The sequence below is a fragment of the Macaca fascicularis genome, chromosome 1 (assembly GCF_037993035.2).
Source record: "Macaca fascicularis isolate 582-1 chromosome 1, T2T-MFA8v1.1".
Taxonomy (NCBI): Eukaryota; Metazoa; Chordata; class Mammalia; order Primates; family Cercopithecidae; genus Macaca; species Macaca fascicularis.
In genome coordinates, this window is record NC_088375.1 from 102104162 (window position 1) to 102116351 (window position 12190).

General features: G+C 36.7%; 1 protein-coding gene across 3 annotated transcripts in view; it reads right to left on the reverse strand.

Annotated features, from left to right (window-relative positions):
• Positions 1-1939: 1939 nt before the first annotated feature.
• The window catches only part of PYHIN1 (pyrin and HIN domain family member 1), a 39385-nt gene continuing 29134 nt past the window's right edge, over positions 1940-12190 (reverse strand). For all 3 annotated transcript variants that reach the window (XM_005541320.5, XM_015455117.4, XM_074039890.1), the window contains 2 exons: positions 5224-5348; positions 1940-2284 (listed from right to left, as the gene is read on the reverse strand). In XM_005541320.5, the coding sequence (XP_005541377.3) occupies positions 5229-5348 (120 nt within the window). In that variant the 3' untranslated portion in view covers positions 1940-2284; positions 5224-5228. The remainder of the gene's footprint in view (positions 2285-5223; positions 5349-12190) is intronic.

Below are 12190 nucleotides of genomic sequence, written 5' to 3' on the forward strand. Positions count from 1 at the left end.
AGAGAACCACTTGGTACAAACTGATCTCTAAACTGTCTATGAGGGTAGATTAGATCTCTGTGAGCTGTTCTGTCTTTCTCTTTGGTTCACAAATTTCAAAGTTAGGGGAAGCCCCAGATTCTCACTTACTTGTAGTCCCAAGTAGGAGCTCTGATGTGTGGTAAGATATAAAAATATAAGATAGAGTGGGGTCAAGGCATTAGAGGTTGAAGTTGTTTAAATTAAAACACAGTGAACAGGCTAATTCTTTTGGGTGGAAGATAATTCCTTTCTTATCTTATTTACAGACATGACTGTCCTTAGAAGTTACAATTTCAGGGAGAAATCAGCAAACACATTAGACAAAGCACCCAAATGACTCATTCTCTAACTCTTAATTACCATCATCTACATACTCAAGAGTGGTCAATTATACCTAGTTTACATAAAGTAATATGAATATTATGTATTTGAGTAGCTCAGAATACCAATATCATTTGTATATAAAGCAGTTATTTGTTCAGCGTCCATAAGTCAAATTTGAATTTGGAGGATGTTTTAGCAGTTTGTGACATCTTCTCAAGATGAAATCTGTTTCCTAACTAGCTGAATGATGTGATTTTGACCACTTCATTCAATCTCTGAATTTCAGTTTTTTCACTGCACATGAGGAAACAATTCAGTGGCTTCAAAACATCCTTCAAAATTTGATTTTCCCAAATGAATCAAATTATCTCACACACACACACACATATGTGAATATTCGCAATGATATTTGGCAACAAAGAATGTCTAAAAGAACTTATTCATGGTATCTGAATCTATCATACCTTCTTACCTTTATGTCTCATAAAAGACATAATCAGAAAGGTGCAGGGCAAGAGAGGAAAAAAAAACAACTATATTTATTCCTTGGATTGTTGGCCCAAACCATAAAGGCAGAACTTTAATGCCTCTTTTCCTTAGATTAACTGGGCATATATAGCTTCAGATCACCACAGTTCTCTGATGAGTACAGAAGACTGTGATTTTGCAATTATCTACTTTTTCATAATTATAAGGGTGAGAGTGAGGCTCTTTTCAGGTTTCTCCATCTTAGGTGGAATCCGTCTTATTCATTGTTTAATTTGCATCTTATCCCTGTTCTCCTAACGTTAGCACACCTAATCCAAGCCAGAACAACAGGCCTGGATGTCAAATCAGGACTATATAAGACCACCTAAATGTCACTTGGAAAGTAAATTTGCTTTCTGTGCTCTTTTTTCTTTATATATGGAGAGTAAAAAGGAGAAAACTGTCAACCGTCTAGAGCTACTGTGAAGATTAAGTGACACAAAATAATTGTAGCAGGTACCAAATATATGATCTATAAATACATTGTAAGTTTTAGATACCGACTTTCTGCCATTCTACTCTAAAATAAATTAATTATTCTTCAGTTTGTCTGAGTTAACTGTCTGCCTGGGGCAACTTTCTGATGGATTCATACAATGCAACGTGAGAAGAGGAAATATGGTTGGAGAGCTCCTGAGGAGCTGTTGGTGCTGAAGGAAATGTACAGAACCAGGTAATTTACATCAAACAGGGCCAGGATTTCCTTTAACATAGGCAAGTGCCTTCATGCACATCACCAGAAGGTGCCTGGTTTGGCAAGCAAATTACCCAATTATTCCCCCTCCAGGAGTCCAATTCTGAAAAGATATCTCTAGTTTTGGCTAGAGCAACTCCTTCCCAGGACACAGTGCTTGCAACAGAATCATAGGCTGGATTTCACCCTTACCTGCCCCCTTGGTCTGGTTTCTCTAGGCAGGGCACAGTCAGTTCAGTCTTGACCAGGGCCTATTCCTTAAAGATCCCATCCAAACTATAAATCTGTGTGCCCCACCCTGACTTGCAGGCCACAGTTTATTTGCTTTTAAATAACTCACACACAGATTAAAGAACTCCTATGGAAGCATTCTTTTATAAAGAAAAAATTTATTTTTTTTCAAATTATGAAAACTCTGAATGCAAAATATGATATGAAGAAAATGCATAAAAGTAAAACTAATGAAATAAAATGCACCCTTAATACTCCATTTCCTAGAATTAATAGCTGGTATATATATATATATGTATATATATATATATATATAGTATTTCAACCAGATATATATATACATATATTATTTTCTGTGCTTCGATCTTATCTTCATAAACATCATTACCAGTGGCATCAGGTTTTTAGGTGGAGGACTTCAGGCAAAATTTCCACACTGGAATAAAGATTGAATGGTATTTGTTTGATATCCTTGTCCTTGGTGACCTTGAAGCATAAAGAGACAAAAATAAACCAGTTGAGATGCAGGTGGTCATACATTTCTTTCTTCAATCACACTGCCTCTCCTCCCTGTGAGCCACATCTCTTCTTCTATTTCCATCTGAAGGACTCTTTTCTCATTCTCACCTATCTCCTTTAATGAATTCCTGTCCTTGGAGTCACATCTTCCCCCTCTGTTGGGGCCATGAAATGCAATATTCACTCCTACCCAGCATGAGCCCAAGTGAAAGGGCAGAAGATGTCAGGGAACAACAGGATAGAGAAAGGAGCTGGTGTGTCCAATGACAAGGGCTAAAGGAAAACTTCTCATTGGGCAGAAAGGTAGAAGGAGCATACAAAATGTATTCCTGGTGCAACTGTGTCAAGGAAGGCTTGGGACTTTTGACAAATGGCCCTGAGAACTGGAACAATCAGAAAGCCTTTGCGTTTTTGTGTGTCTGAATGTGTTAGCCTTTGTTCTGATCTTTTTGCATTCCAATATTAGCCTTTATTTTTTCCAGGAATCCCACATGATTATATGTGACAAACAGCATAAACTTTGTCATGTAGATCCAACCATCTCCGTCTACACAGAGATGTTTCTCACTAAAGACAGCTAGCTTTGTGTTCTGATTTGCTCAGGGACATCCTTGGTAATTTAGGACTGTTATGAGCTATGTTGACTACCCTCAAATTTAACTCCCTCTTCTGTTCATTGTGTACCACAAAGAATTAAATGAGTTAATACATGAAACAATTGGATTATAAAGGATTAATGAAGATAATTATTGAAAAACCCTTAGAATAGTCTGAGTCATTCAGCATACTCAGTAAATGAGAGGCATCGTTATTTCTATTCTATTAGGTACTTTCAGTCACATCCACTGTTTTAACAACTATGTCTATACTGACGTAATTCATAAAAGGCCCAGCCAAAATTATCCAAGTTCAAGCTCTATATATAAGATGGATAATTCTTAGATGTCCTGTGGGAATCTCAAACTTAACTTGTCTAGAGCAGAACACATTTTTTCCCTGGAACATGGGCTTCCTACTGTGCTCATAGAGGTGTATTGAAGAATAAATGCAATCATATACATAAAAACATAACTTTCACTTCCAGCTTTACCCAGTAGATGCCCAGTTAGAAAAATCTTATTTTCATTGCTATTTCAAAGACTATGCAAAGTTTGTGTGTCAGTCTGATCCAGAAATGAATTATGATTTATGTTGACCCTCTTGTGGAAACCCCAGATAAAGTTGTAGTGATTCGGGATAAAACTAAAAGCGTCTTTTTTTCCCATATAGTAATTCTGAGCCAGTAATATCTCCATTTGTTTTCCCAACCATTTTGGATTCTTTGATTTAGGAGACTCATGACAAAAGATGAAAAATAAGAATGGTCTGCTTTTGACTTTAAATCCAAAAGCATAGAAAAATTTATACAAATGAATCATTAGTAATTAATTAATAATGCAAACAATCACTTTGGGGTGACTTGTGATATATAAAAGCAAGGACTTCTTTCAGAACTAGTGAAACACAGAGGAAGTAATCAGATGTATTTTCCAGGCCTCCTGTGGAAGTGCTAGATATCAAAGAAGAAATGGCTAGATGGGTGGTTAGGTGTAGGAGACATAGGACCCTAGCTGGGATTCCTGGGCTACGGGAGGTTTAGATACAGTCAAATAAATCTAATGGCTATAGAAACAGACCATAATGCATATTTAAAATGGTAGAACGTAGGCAAACTTTGCGTAGTCCCTTCAAAGCCAAAATGTAGGAGAAATAAGTTCTTTTCCAGAATGTTGTCCTGGGATGTCCAATTGTGTCTATGAAGTAACAGAAAAGTGGGTCTGAGCTGGTAAGAACTACATATGAGTTCCATCCATGGTCACCTAAGCCAAGATGGCTAAAGAGGACATGCTAGCTTTGACTCTCAAATAAATTATGTATAATTTATTGAGGAAAATATGATTCTTGGGCTTATCAAAAACAACAAAAACATAAACAAACAAAAAATTACCACAAATTGAGAACCCCTGTATATAGGTTATCTGTCTTCAACTAGTCTGTATGGTGACATGTCTTCAACTAAAAGAGTGGTGATGTGATTCTCCTCTTGCCTTTCTCTTTCATCACCTTCCTTCTCACTGTAGATCACAGTCTTCCGTTCCCTAGGTGGAGGTGACTCCACTGGTCCTATCATGGCCAAAAGCAGGCTGGGATTTCATTGGAACACTTAGATATAAATTCATTAGTTCACCTTTGTCTGATGTTCTCCTGGACAAGAAATCTACGAGCTGTACTTATATCAAGTACGGTTGAAGAACACTCTATTATTAGAATTTTAATAAATGTTCTAAATAAAATAAAGAGAAATATTCAGGACACCTTGGCATGATGTGTTCTATGGCAGGAGGAGGGTATCAGTGCAGTGTTTTTCTGAGGAAGGGGGATTTTGCTTGGCCCAGAAATATATTGGGGCAAATGAAGAGATGAGAGTAAGGGATTCTAAACAAAGGAAGCAGCATATGTCAAGACACTAGCTATGTAAAGAAATAGGGATTTTGAATATCAATCCTAAGTTATGGTCATTAGTCATAGTGGAAAATTGTGAAAGGAGACTGGAATGGAAGGTACGAACACACTGTTGTATTCATTTCTCCTTGTCTGGATACCTCCCCACATACACTATGTTTGCACCAATGAAAAACAGTAATCTTCTTGAAGACAGAATTGATTTCATGAATGCATGTTTTGTGAGTATTGAAAGACTTAGAATCCAGTGGCATGTCCAATTATATACTGATAAATGAATGAGAAATGTAGTAAAATAATGAAATAATATATAGTCAGAGTTTAAATGAGAATCCCTCTGAAGACTCTGATTACCCCTACAATTATATTTTAGAGGTACAGGAATGGAAATAGAAAGGTGGTACCTTATTTAAGGAACTGCTGGATGGCGGTTGGTGAAAGTATCAGAAGAAACAGGAGGGGCTGCTGTTGGTGAGATGATTCTAAAGTTTGCAGGCGGTGACTGTGCTCCTGGGCGGGCTTCATCCTTCTGGAGTCATAAATTTGGGTACTTTAGTCTTTCACTTTATGACAGAAAGAACTGTTTTTTCTGCTTAATAGTTTCCTATATAAGTTGGATGTGTGTGTGTGTGTGTGTGTGTGTGTGTGTGTGTGTGTGTCAGAATCCCTTTTTATAGCATCTTCTCTCTGCTAATCTCTCTGGATGCTGGCATACATTTAGTTTTCTTAACCCACATTTCAGCATACACAGAAACCAGCATTATAGTATAAGAGAAAATGGATCTGAGCTGGCAATGATTAGGCATGGGGTCTGTTTGAGGCCACTTCTGCCAAGATGACAAAAACACACTGCCTGCTTACTGATCCACCAGATAAAATCTGTAGACACTCTTCAGGAAAATATGAACTTTGGGTAACGATAACAAAATAATAAAGAAAAATCCAATCACATATAGCAAACTCCTGTAAAGAATAAGTCTGTCTTCAACTCATAGGTGTGGGGGAGTCATTGAGGCTGTAGGCTGTGTCAGTGCGGATCTTGGGGCCTGGGCGAAAAACTAAATGAGAGAATAATGACTTAATACTCCCCTTTTCTTTCTGTAAGTTGACTTCTTGTTCACTGCTGATAGAGGGTGCTGTGGCACAGAGGCAGGTGATTACACAGTCCAACTTACTGGTAAGTAAAATGTAGTGTGGAATAGGATTTGATACACACAGATATAAACTCATTCATGGACCCTTGTTTTTACTTACCTGAGCAGGTGGTATATGTAATCTCAATTATTTACAGGGTTGAAAATATACTCTAATTACTGTGGTGACAAGTATTATAAAGGAAATAAATGGACACGTGAAGGACACAAAGAGATGATCTGTCTTATGTTTGGATGGGGTTATCAGGAGGTCTTGCTTGAGGACAGTTTTAGGCTGGCCCAGAAATATATAAGGGCCAGGGAAGGAATAGGAGAAAAAGATTCCAGACAAAGGGGGTACCGTATATGAAACAACGCATATAGGAAAGAGTAAGAATGTTGAAAATAAACTGTGAGTTATGGTTCTGAAGCAAAGGGGGAAAGCTGTGAATGAACAATACAATGTAAGAGAGGAACACATTCTTGTATTTCTTCATCTTTGTATACTCTCCTCCACTCTTTCTCTATATCTGGACCATAAATCACAATAATGTCTTTAGGTCAGGAATGATTTTATTAATGTATCCCTTATAAATCATAAAAATCTGAGAATCTAGTAGCATCTCTGATTACATACTTAATAGATGAATGAGAAATACAGTAAAATAAAAAACTGTATTTAGTCAGATATTGATTGAAAAGCTCTGTCAAGATACTGATTATCCCTTTAATTATAACAAAGGGAGGCACAAAGAATGGCAACAAGAAGCTGGTACTTTGGTTAAAGAACTACCAGGTGGGGTTTGTGACATTTTCTGTGACATCTGAGGATGGTTCAGAGTTGGAGGTTCTCTGAAGCCTGAAGCTTACCTATGCAGACTATCCACTTTTGAGAGGATATTAACTTATTGGAGTCATATGTTCGGGTGATTCTGGCATCTGTGTTCTGAGGAAAAGATTGACTTTTCTGATTAATGGTTTCACTATGAGATGAAGCCTGATTATGTATCTGCCTCTATATCTATATCTATCTATATCATCTATATCTATATCATCATCTATCTGTTTTGCTTTTTTAAATTTATTTTTTCTTTTCTTCTTTTTACATTGTCATCCCTCTTGCATTTTCTCTGGAAAACAGCATAACTTTAGATATCCTAACCTCTTCACCTGCACATTCACAAATGGCATTCATCCTTCATTTTATTGATTGAAATTCTATAGGTGTGTGATTGGGCCTTGGCTCTGTTTCTGGTGAAAACTCGTCTAGGCTAACTTGGTCAAGCACCTCTGCTGGAGTTATTTTTGTTAAACAACCTTCTAGGTTATAAGGGTAGAAGTTTCAGAACAATGTTAGCCAAATGGATGGAAGCCATTTTCATCAAGCAAATACGCAAAGGATTCCCGTAATTTGCACTTCAGGACCCAGAAAACTCAGCTGTCAGTTGTTTGGGCATACTGATCTTCATTTTGCTATCAGCACTCTCTGAAAGCACAGTTCCAGTCAGGGTTCTGGTTATCCAGTGATGTGCATCAGGTATCCAAAATCCTTCAGGATTCCCAACAGTAATCAGAACCATTCCAGATTTCACTAGGGCATTCCCAGTAACTGTCTTTTTTTATACCTTGTTAATGTAAGGATAGTGGGTGTCCAGAAAATCATACGTGACTCTCTCTAATGTCACTAAGGGAAGCACTTAAGGACATTCTACTTCCAATATCAAATCGCTCTCATTTATTTCTACTTGTAGATTTCCATAGCATTTTTCTTTTGTCCTTAAGGAGATGGAAGAAAAGTGCTGAAAGATCTGTTTGCTTATGGTGGTTTCCTAGTGAGGACAACAAACCCTAGTCATCTTGTGTACCTCATCCTGTTTTAGAAGCTTCAAGAATCTGTATTATAAAACCAAATGTAAAATTCAACACTATTTGAAATGCTTACTGATACATTACAGATATTTTAATATTTACTCTCACACTGGAAGAAACATACTCCCTAAACTACAAAAACTTTTTAATTGACTAAGTTGAATATGAATCTTGCATCTAACACTAATTATCTTTATTAACTTCGGAGAGATTTCTAACTGCTTTGAACCTCATGATTCTCATATGTGAAATGGGATATATGTTGCATCTTCATGGATATACAATAAAGAATATATGCTATAAATTTTGTAATAAACATAGCTTTACTTTAGAATCCAGTAAATGCTCAATAAGAAGAAATATCATTATTTTCATTGTTATAGTATATGCAGGGTTTGTGTGTTTGCTCTATTCACAGATATTTTATGCTTTATGTTGACCCAGTTGTAGAAAATCTCACTGAGGAGGTATGGGAAGAATATTAAATAAGCTAGTCTCTATTCCCTTTTACCAAAGTTAGTAGTCTAATCTCATTGATAAAAGTGGATTGAACAAGTATCTCTTCAAAATAAGTCAAAACTGATAAGATCAGATATTACAGTTATCTCAGTGGAAAGGCCAAGAAGTGATATTGGACATAGAGGCGGTGTGATAATCGACACTGGAGACTCAGAAAGATGGAAGTGTGGGAGTAGGGTGAGGGATGAGAGATTATCTAATGGGTACAACATACACTATCCAGGTGATGGATACACTAAAAGTCCCAACTTCATCACTGTGCTATTTAGCCATATAACACAGCTGCACTTGTACCCCCTAAATCATTAAAAATTAAATATACAAAATAAAATACAAATAAAAACATTTTCATTACAGTAGCAGAATTTGGATGCCTAAGATCTTAGCTTTGGTTGGATACTAATTTAAATAGTTGTTGATTATTTTCCTCATAGTAATTTCTCCCTACAACCATCCCTGATCATGACTCATGCCATTCTGTTATCTATGCTTTAGATGAGTCATGACAGATGGTCATGCTTCTGTCGTCTTCGGAGTTTAGATCCCAAAGCATAATGAACCTATTTCATACACAAAACGAGTAAAAGGGCAAGTCTTTCCTGCTCAGCTGGTGAATCATAGATTGAGTGGTGAGACAACCTTTGAGTGGGTCACCAAAGCAGAAAAGGTCCATGGTGCATTTAGGTGTAGGTGGCCATGGAGATACATGCCTCTTTCTAAAATTATTGTATCTAAGGGATTTTATGTATAGCAGAATAATTCCTATGAATGTAGAAATGGCTGTATTATGTATTTAGACAAGATAACTTAGAAGCTGTCGCTCCATTATGTCTAAGCCATTATGCGTCAGAAAACGGATTGTCTTTAAATGTTGTAGCAGAGAACAAATGGATCGGAGCTGATAATGACTAGGAATGGGATTCATCTAACCACCTGAAGTAAGATGGCAAAGAGGCTAGATTGATATCACCATCCACAAATAGCAATTTTAGAAAGTGTACAGAGAAATATGAATTATTGGAATGGACCAGTCAGTAAGAACAAAAGCAGTAACAAAACAAAATGAAAAAATGAGAACTCCTTACATAGGAGTCCTGTCTTCAACTGGTACGCATGTATTAGGGATGCAGAAAGAAGGTTGGTCTGAGTGCCGTTTGGTAATGGGTAATATACTAGATTGGAGGATAGTGATTCAGTTTTCCTTTTACCTTAGCTTCAAGTTGCCTGCCCATTCACTGAAGATATAGGCATCTGATCCATAGGCCTTAACATGGCAGTTAAAGACAAAAAATGAGATAGTGAGTCACAGTTATCTAATTTCTCAAGAGAAGCCTTGCAGAACCTGAATTATGGAAACAAACTCAAGCCATAACAATGTCTAACTTTAAATATATAGAAAAATATTTCAGAAATTTTGACATCTACATTCTGACTTTGGAAGCAATATATGACCATGAAATACTTAAGTTTTAGAGTTCATTAAGCCTGGATTTGAATATTGACTGTAAGGTTCAGAGGTACATGTGCAGGTTTGTTATATAGGTAAACTGCATGTCACAGGGGTTTGGTGGACAGATTATTTCATCACCCAAGTATTAAGCCTGATACCCACTAAGACTTGTTTTTTAATCCTCTCCCTCTTCCCATCGTCTTTCTTCAAGTAGGCCCCAGTGTCTGTTGTTCTCCTCTTTGGGTCCATGTGTTCTCATTGTTTAGCTCCATTTATAAGTAACAACATGTGGCATTGGGTTTTCTATTCTTGAATTAAGTTGCTTAGGATAATGGCATCCAACTCCATTCATGTTGGTGCAAAGGACATGATCTGTTTGTTTTTTGTGGCTGTGTAGTATTCCATTGTGTACATGTGCCACACTTTCTTTATCCAGTCTAACGTCGGTGGACATTTAGGGTGATTCCATGTCTTTGCTATTGTGAATAGTGGTGCAACGAACGTATGCATGCCTGTGTCTTTGTGGTAGAATAATTTATATTCCTTTGGGTATATGCCCAGTACTAGAATTGCTGGGTTAAATGGGAGTTCTGTTTTAAGTTCTCTGAGGAAATGTCACACTGCTTTCCACAATGGCTGAACTAATTAACACTCCCACTGGCAGTATATAAGTGTTCCCTTTTCTGTGCAAGCTCACCAGCATCTGTTATTTTTTGACTTTTCAATAACAGTCACTCTGATTGGTGTGAGATGTTATCTCATTGTGGTTTTGATTTGCATTTCTCTAATAATTAGTGATGTTGAACTTTTTTTCATATGTTTGTTGGCCATGTGTATGTTTTCTATTGAGAAATGTTTGTTCATGTCCTTTACCCACTTTTGAATGGGGTGGCCCTTTTTTTTCTTGTAAATTTGTTTACATTCCTTATAGATTCTGGATAACAGATCTTTGTTGGGTGCAGAGTTTGCAATTTTTTTTTCTCATTCTGTAGATTGTTTGATTACTTTGTTGGTAGTTTCTTTTGCTGTGCAGAAGCTCATTAGTTTAATGAAGTCCTATTTGTCATTTTTTCCTCTATGTTTTAATTGTTTATGGCATCTTCAAAATGAAGTCTTTGCCAGGTCCTGTATCCAGAATGGTATTTTCTAGGTCATCTTCCAGGGATTTTATAGTTTTAGGTTTTACACTGAAGTCTTCAATTCATCTTGAGTTGACTTTTCTATATGGTGTAAGGAAGGGGTCCAGTTTTAATCTTCTGCATATGGCTAGCCAGTTATCCCAGCACCATTTATTGAAAAAAGCGTCCTTACCCCATTGCTTGTTATTGTCAACTTTGTCAAAGATCCAGTGATTGTAGTTGGGTGGCCTTATTTCTGAGCTCTCTATTCTGTTCCATTGGTCGATGTGTCTGTTTTTGTACCAGTACTATGCTGTTTTGGTTACTGTAACCTTGTAGTATAGTTTGAAGTTGGGCAAAGTGATACCTCCAGCATTGTTCTTTTTGCTTAGGAATGCTTTGACTATTCAAGTTCATTTTTGGTTTTATATAAATTTTAAAATAGTGTTTTCTAATTCTGTGAAGAATGTCATTGGTGGTTTGATAGGAATAGCATTGAATCTGTACATTGCTTTGAGAAATATGGCCATTTTTAATAATACTGATTTTTCCTATCCACGAGCATGGAACTTTTTCTATTTGTTTGTGTTCCCTCATTTTTTTGAGCAGTGTTTTGTAATTCTTATTGTAGATAGGAATTATCTACAATAACTACCTCCTTGGTTAGCCTCTCTGTGATTGCCTAACCTCTCCAAACTTCAGTTTCCTCATCTAAAAAATGAAATGATTGCCTCACTATTTTGATTTGAAGATTATGAGAAAAATGGATCCAAAGTGATGTACACAGTGCCTGTCACATAAGAGACAATATACAAAACATACTACATTCTAAGAAAACCCTTTCATCCCACAAAGAGTCTGCTCTAGAAAAAAAATGTTGTATGGTGATTTCCAACCTTGATGAATACAAGAAATCTTTTTTGTCAATTTCTGTGGCAATTGTGAATGGAGTTACATTCCTGTTTTGACTCTCAGCTTGGATGTTGTTGGTTTATAGGAATGTGTACTGATTTTTGTATATTGATTTTGTATCCTGAAACTTTGCTGAAGCTGTTTATGAGATCAAAGAGCTTTTCTGTAGAGACTATGGGTTTTTCTAAGTATAGGATTTTGGCATCTGCAAAAAGGGATATTTTGACTTTCTCTTTTCCTACTTGGATGCCTTTTATTTCTTTATCTTGCCTGATTCCTCTGGCCAGGATTTCTAGTACTCTGTTGAATAGCAATGGTGAGAGAGGCCATCCTTTCCTTGTTTCAGTTTTCAAGGGGAGTGCTTCTAGCT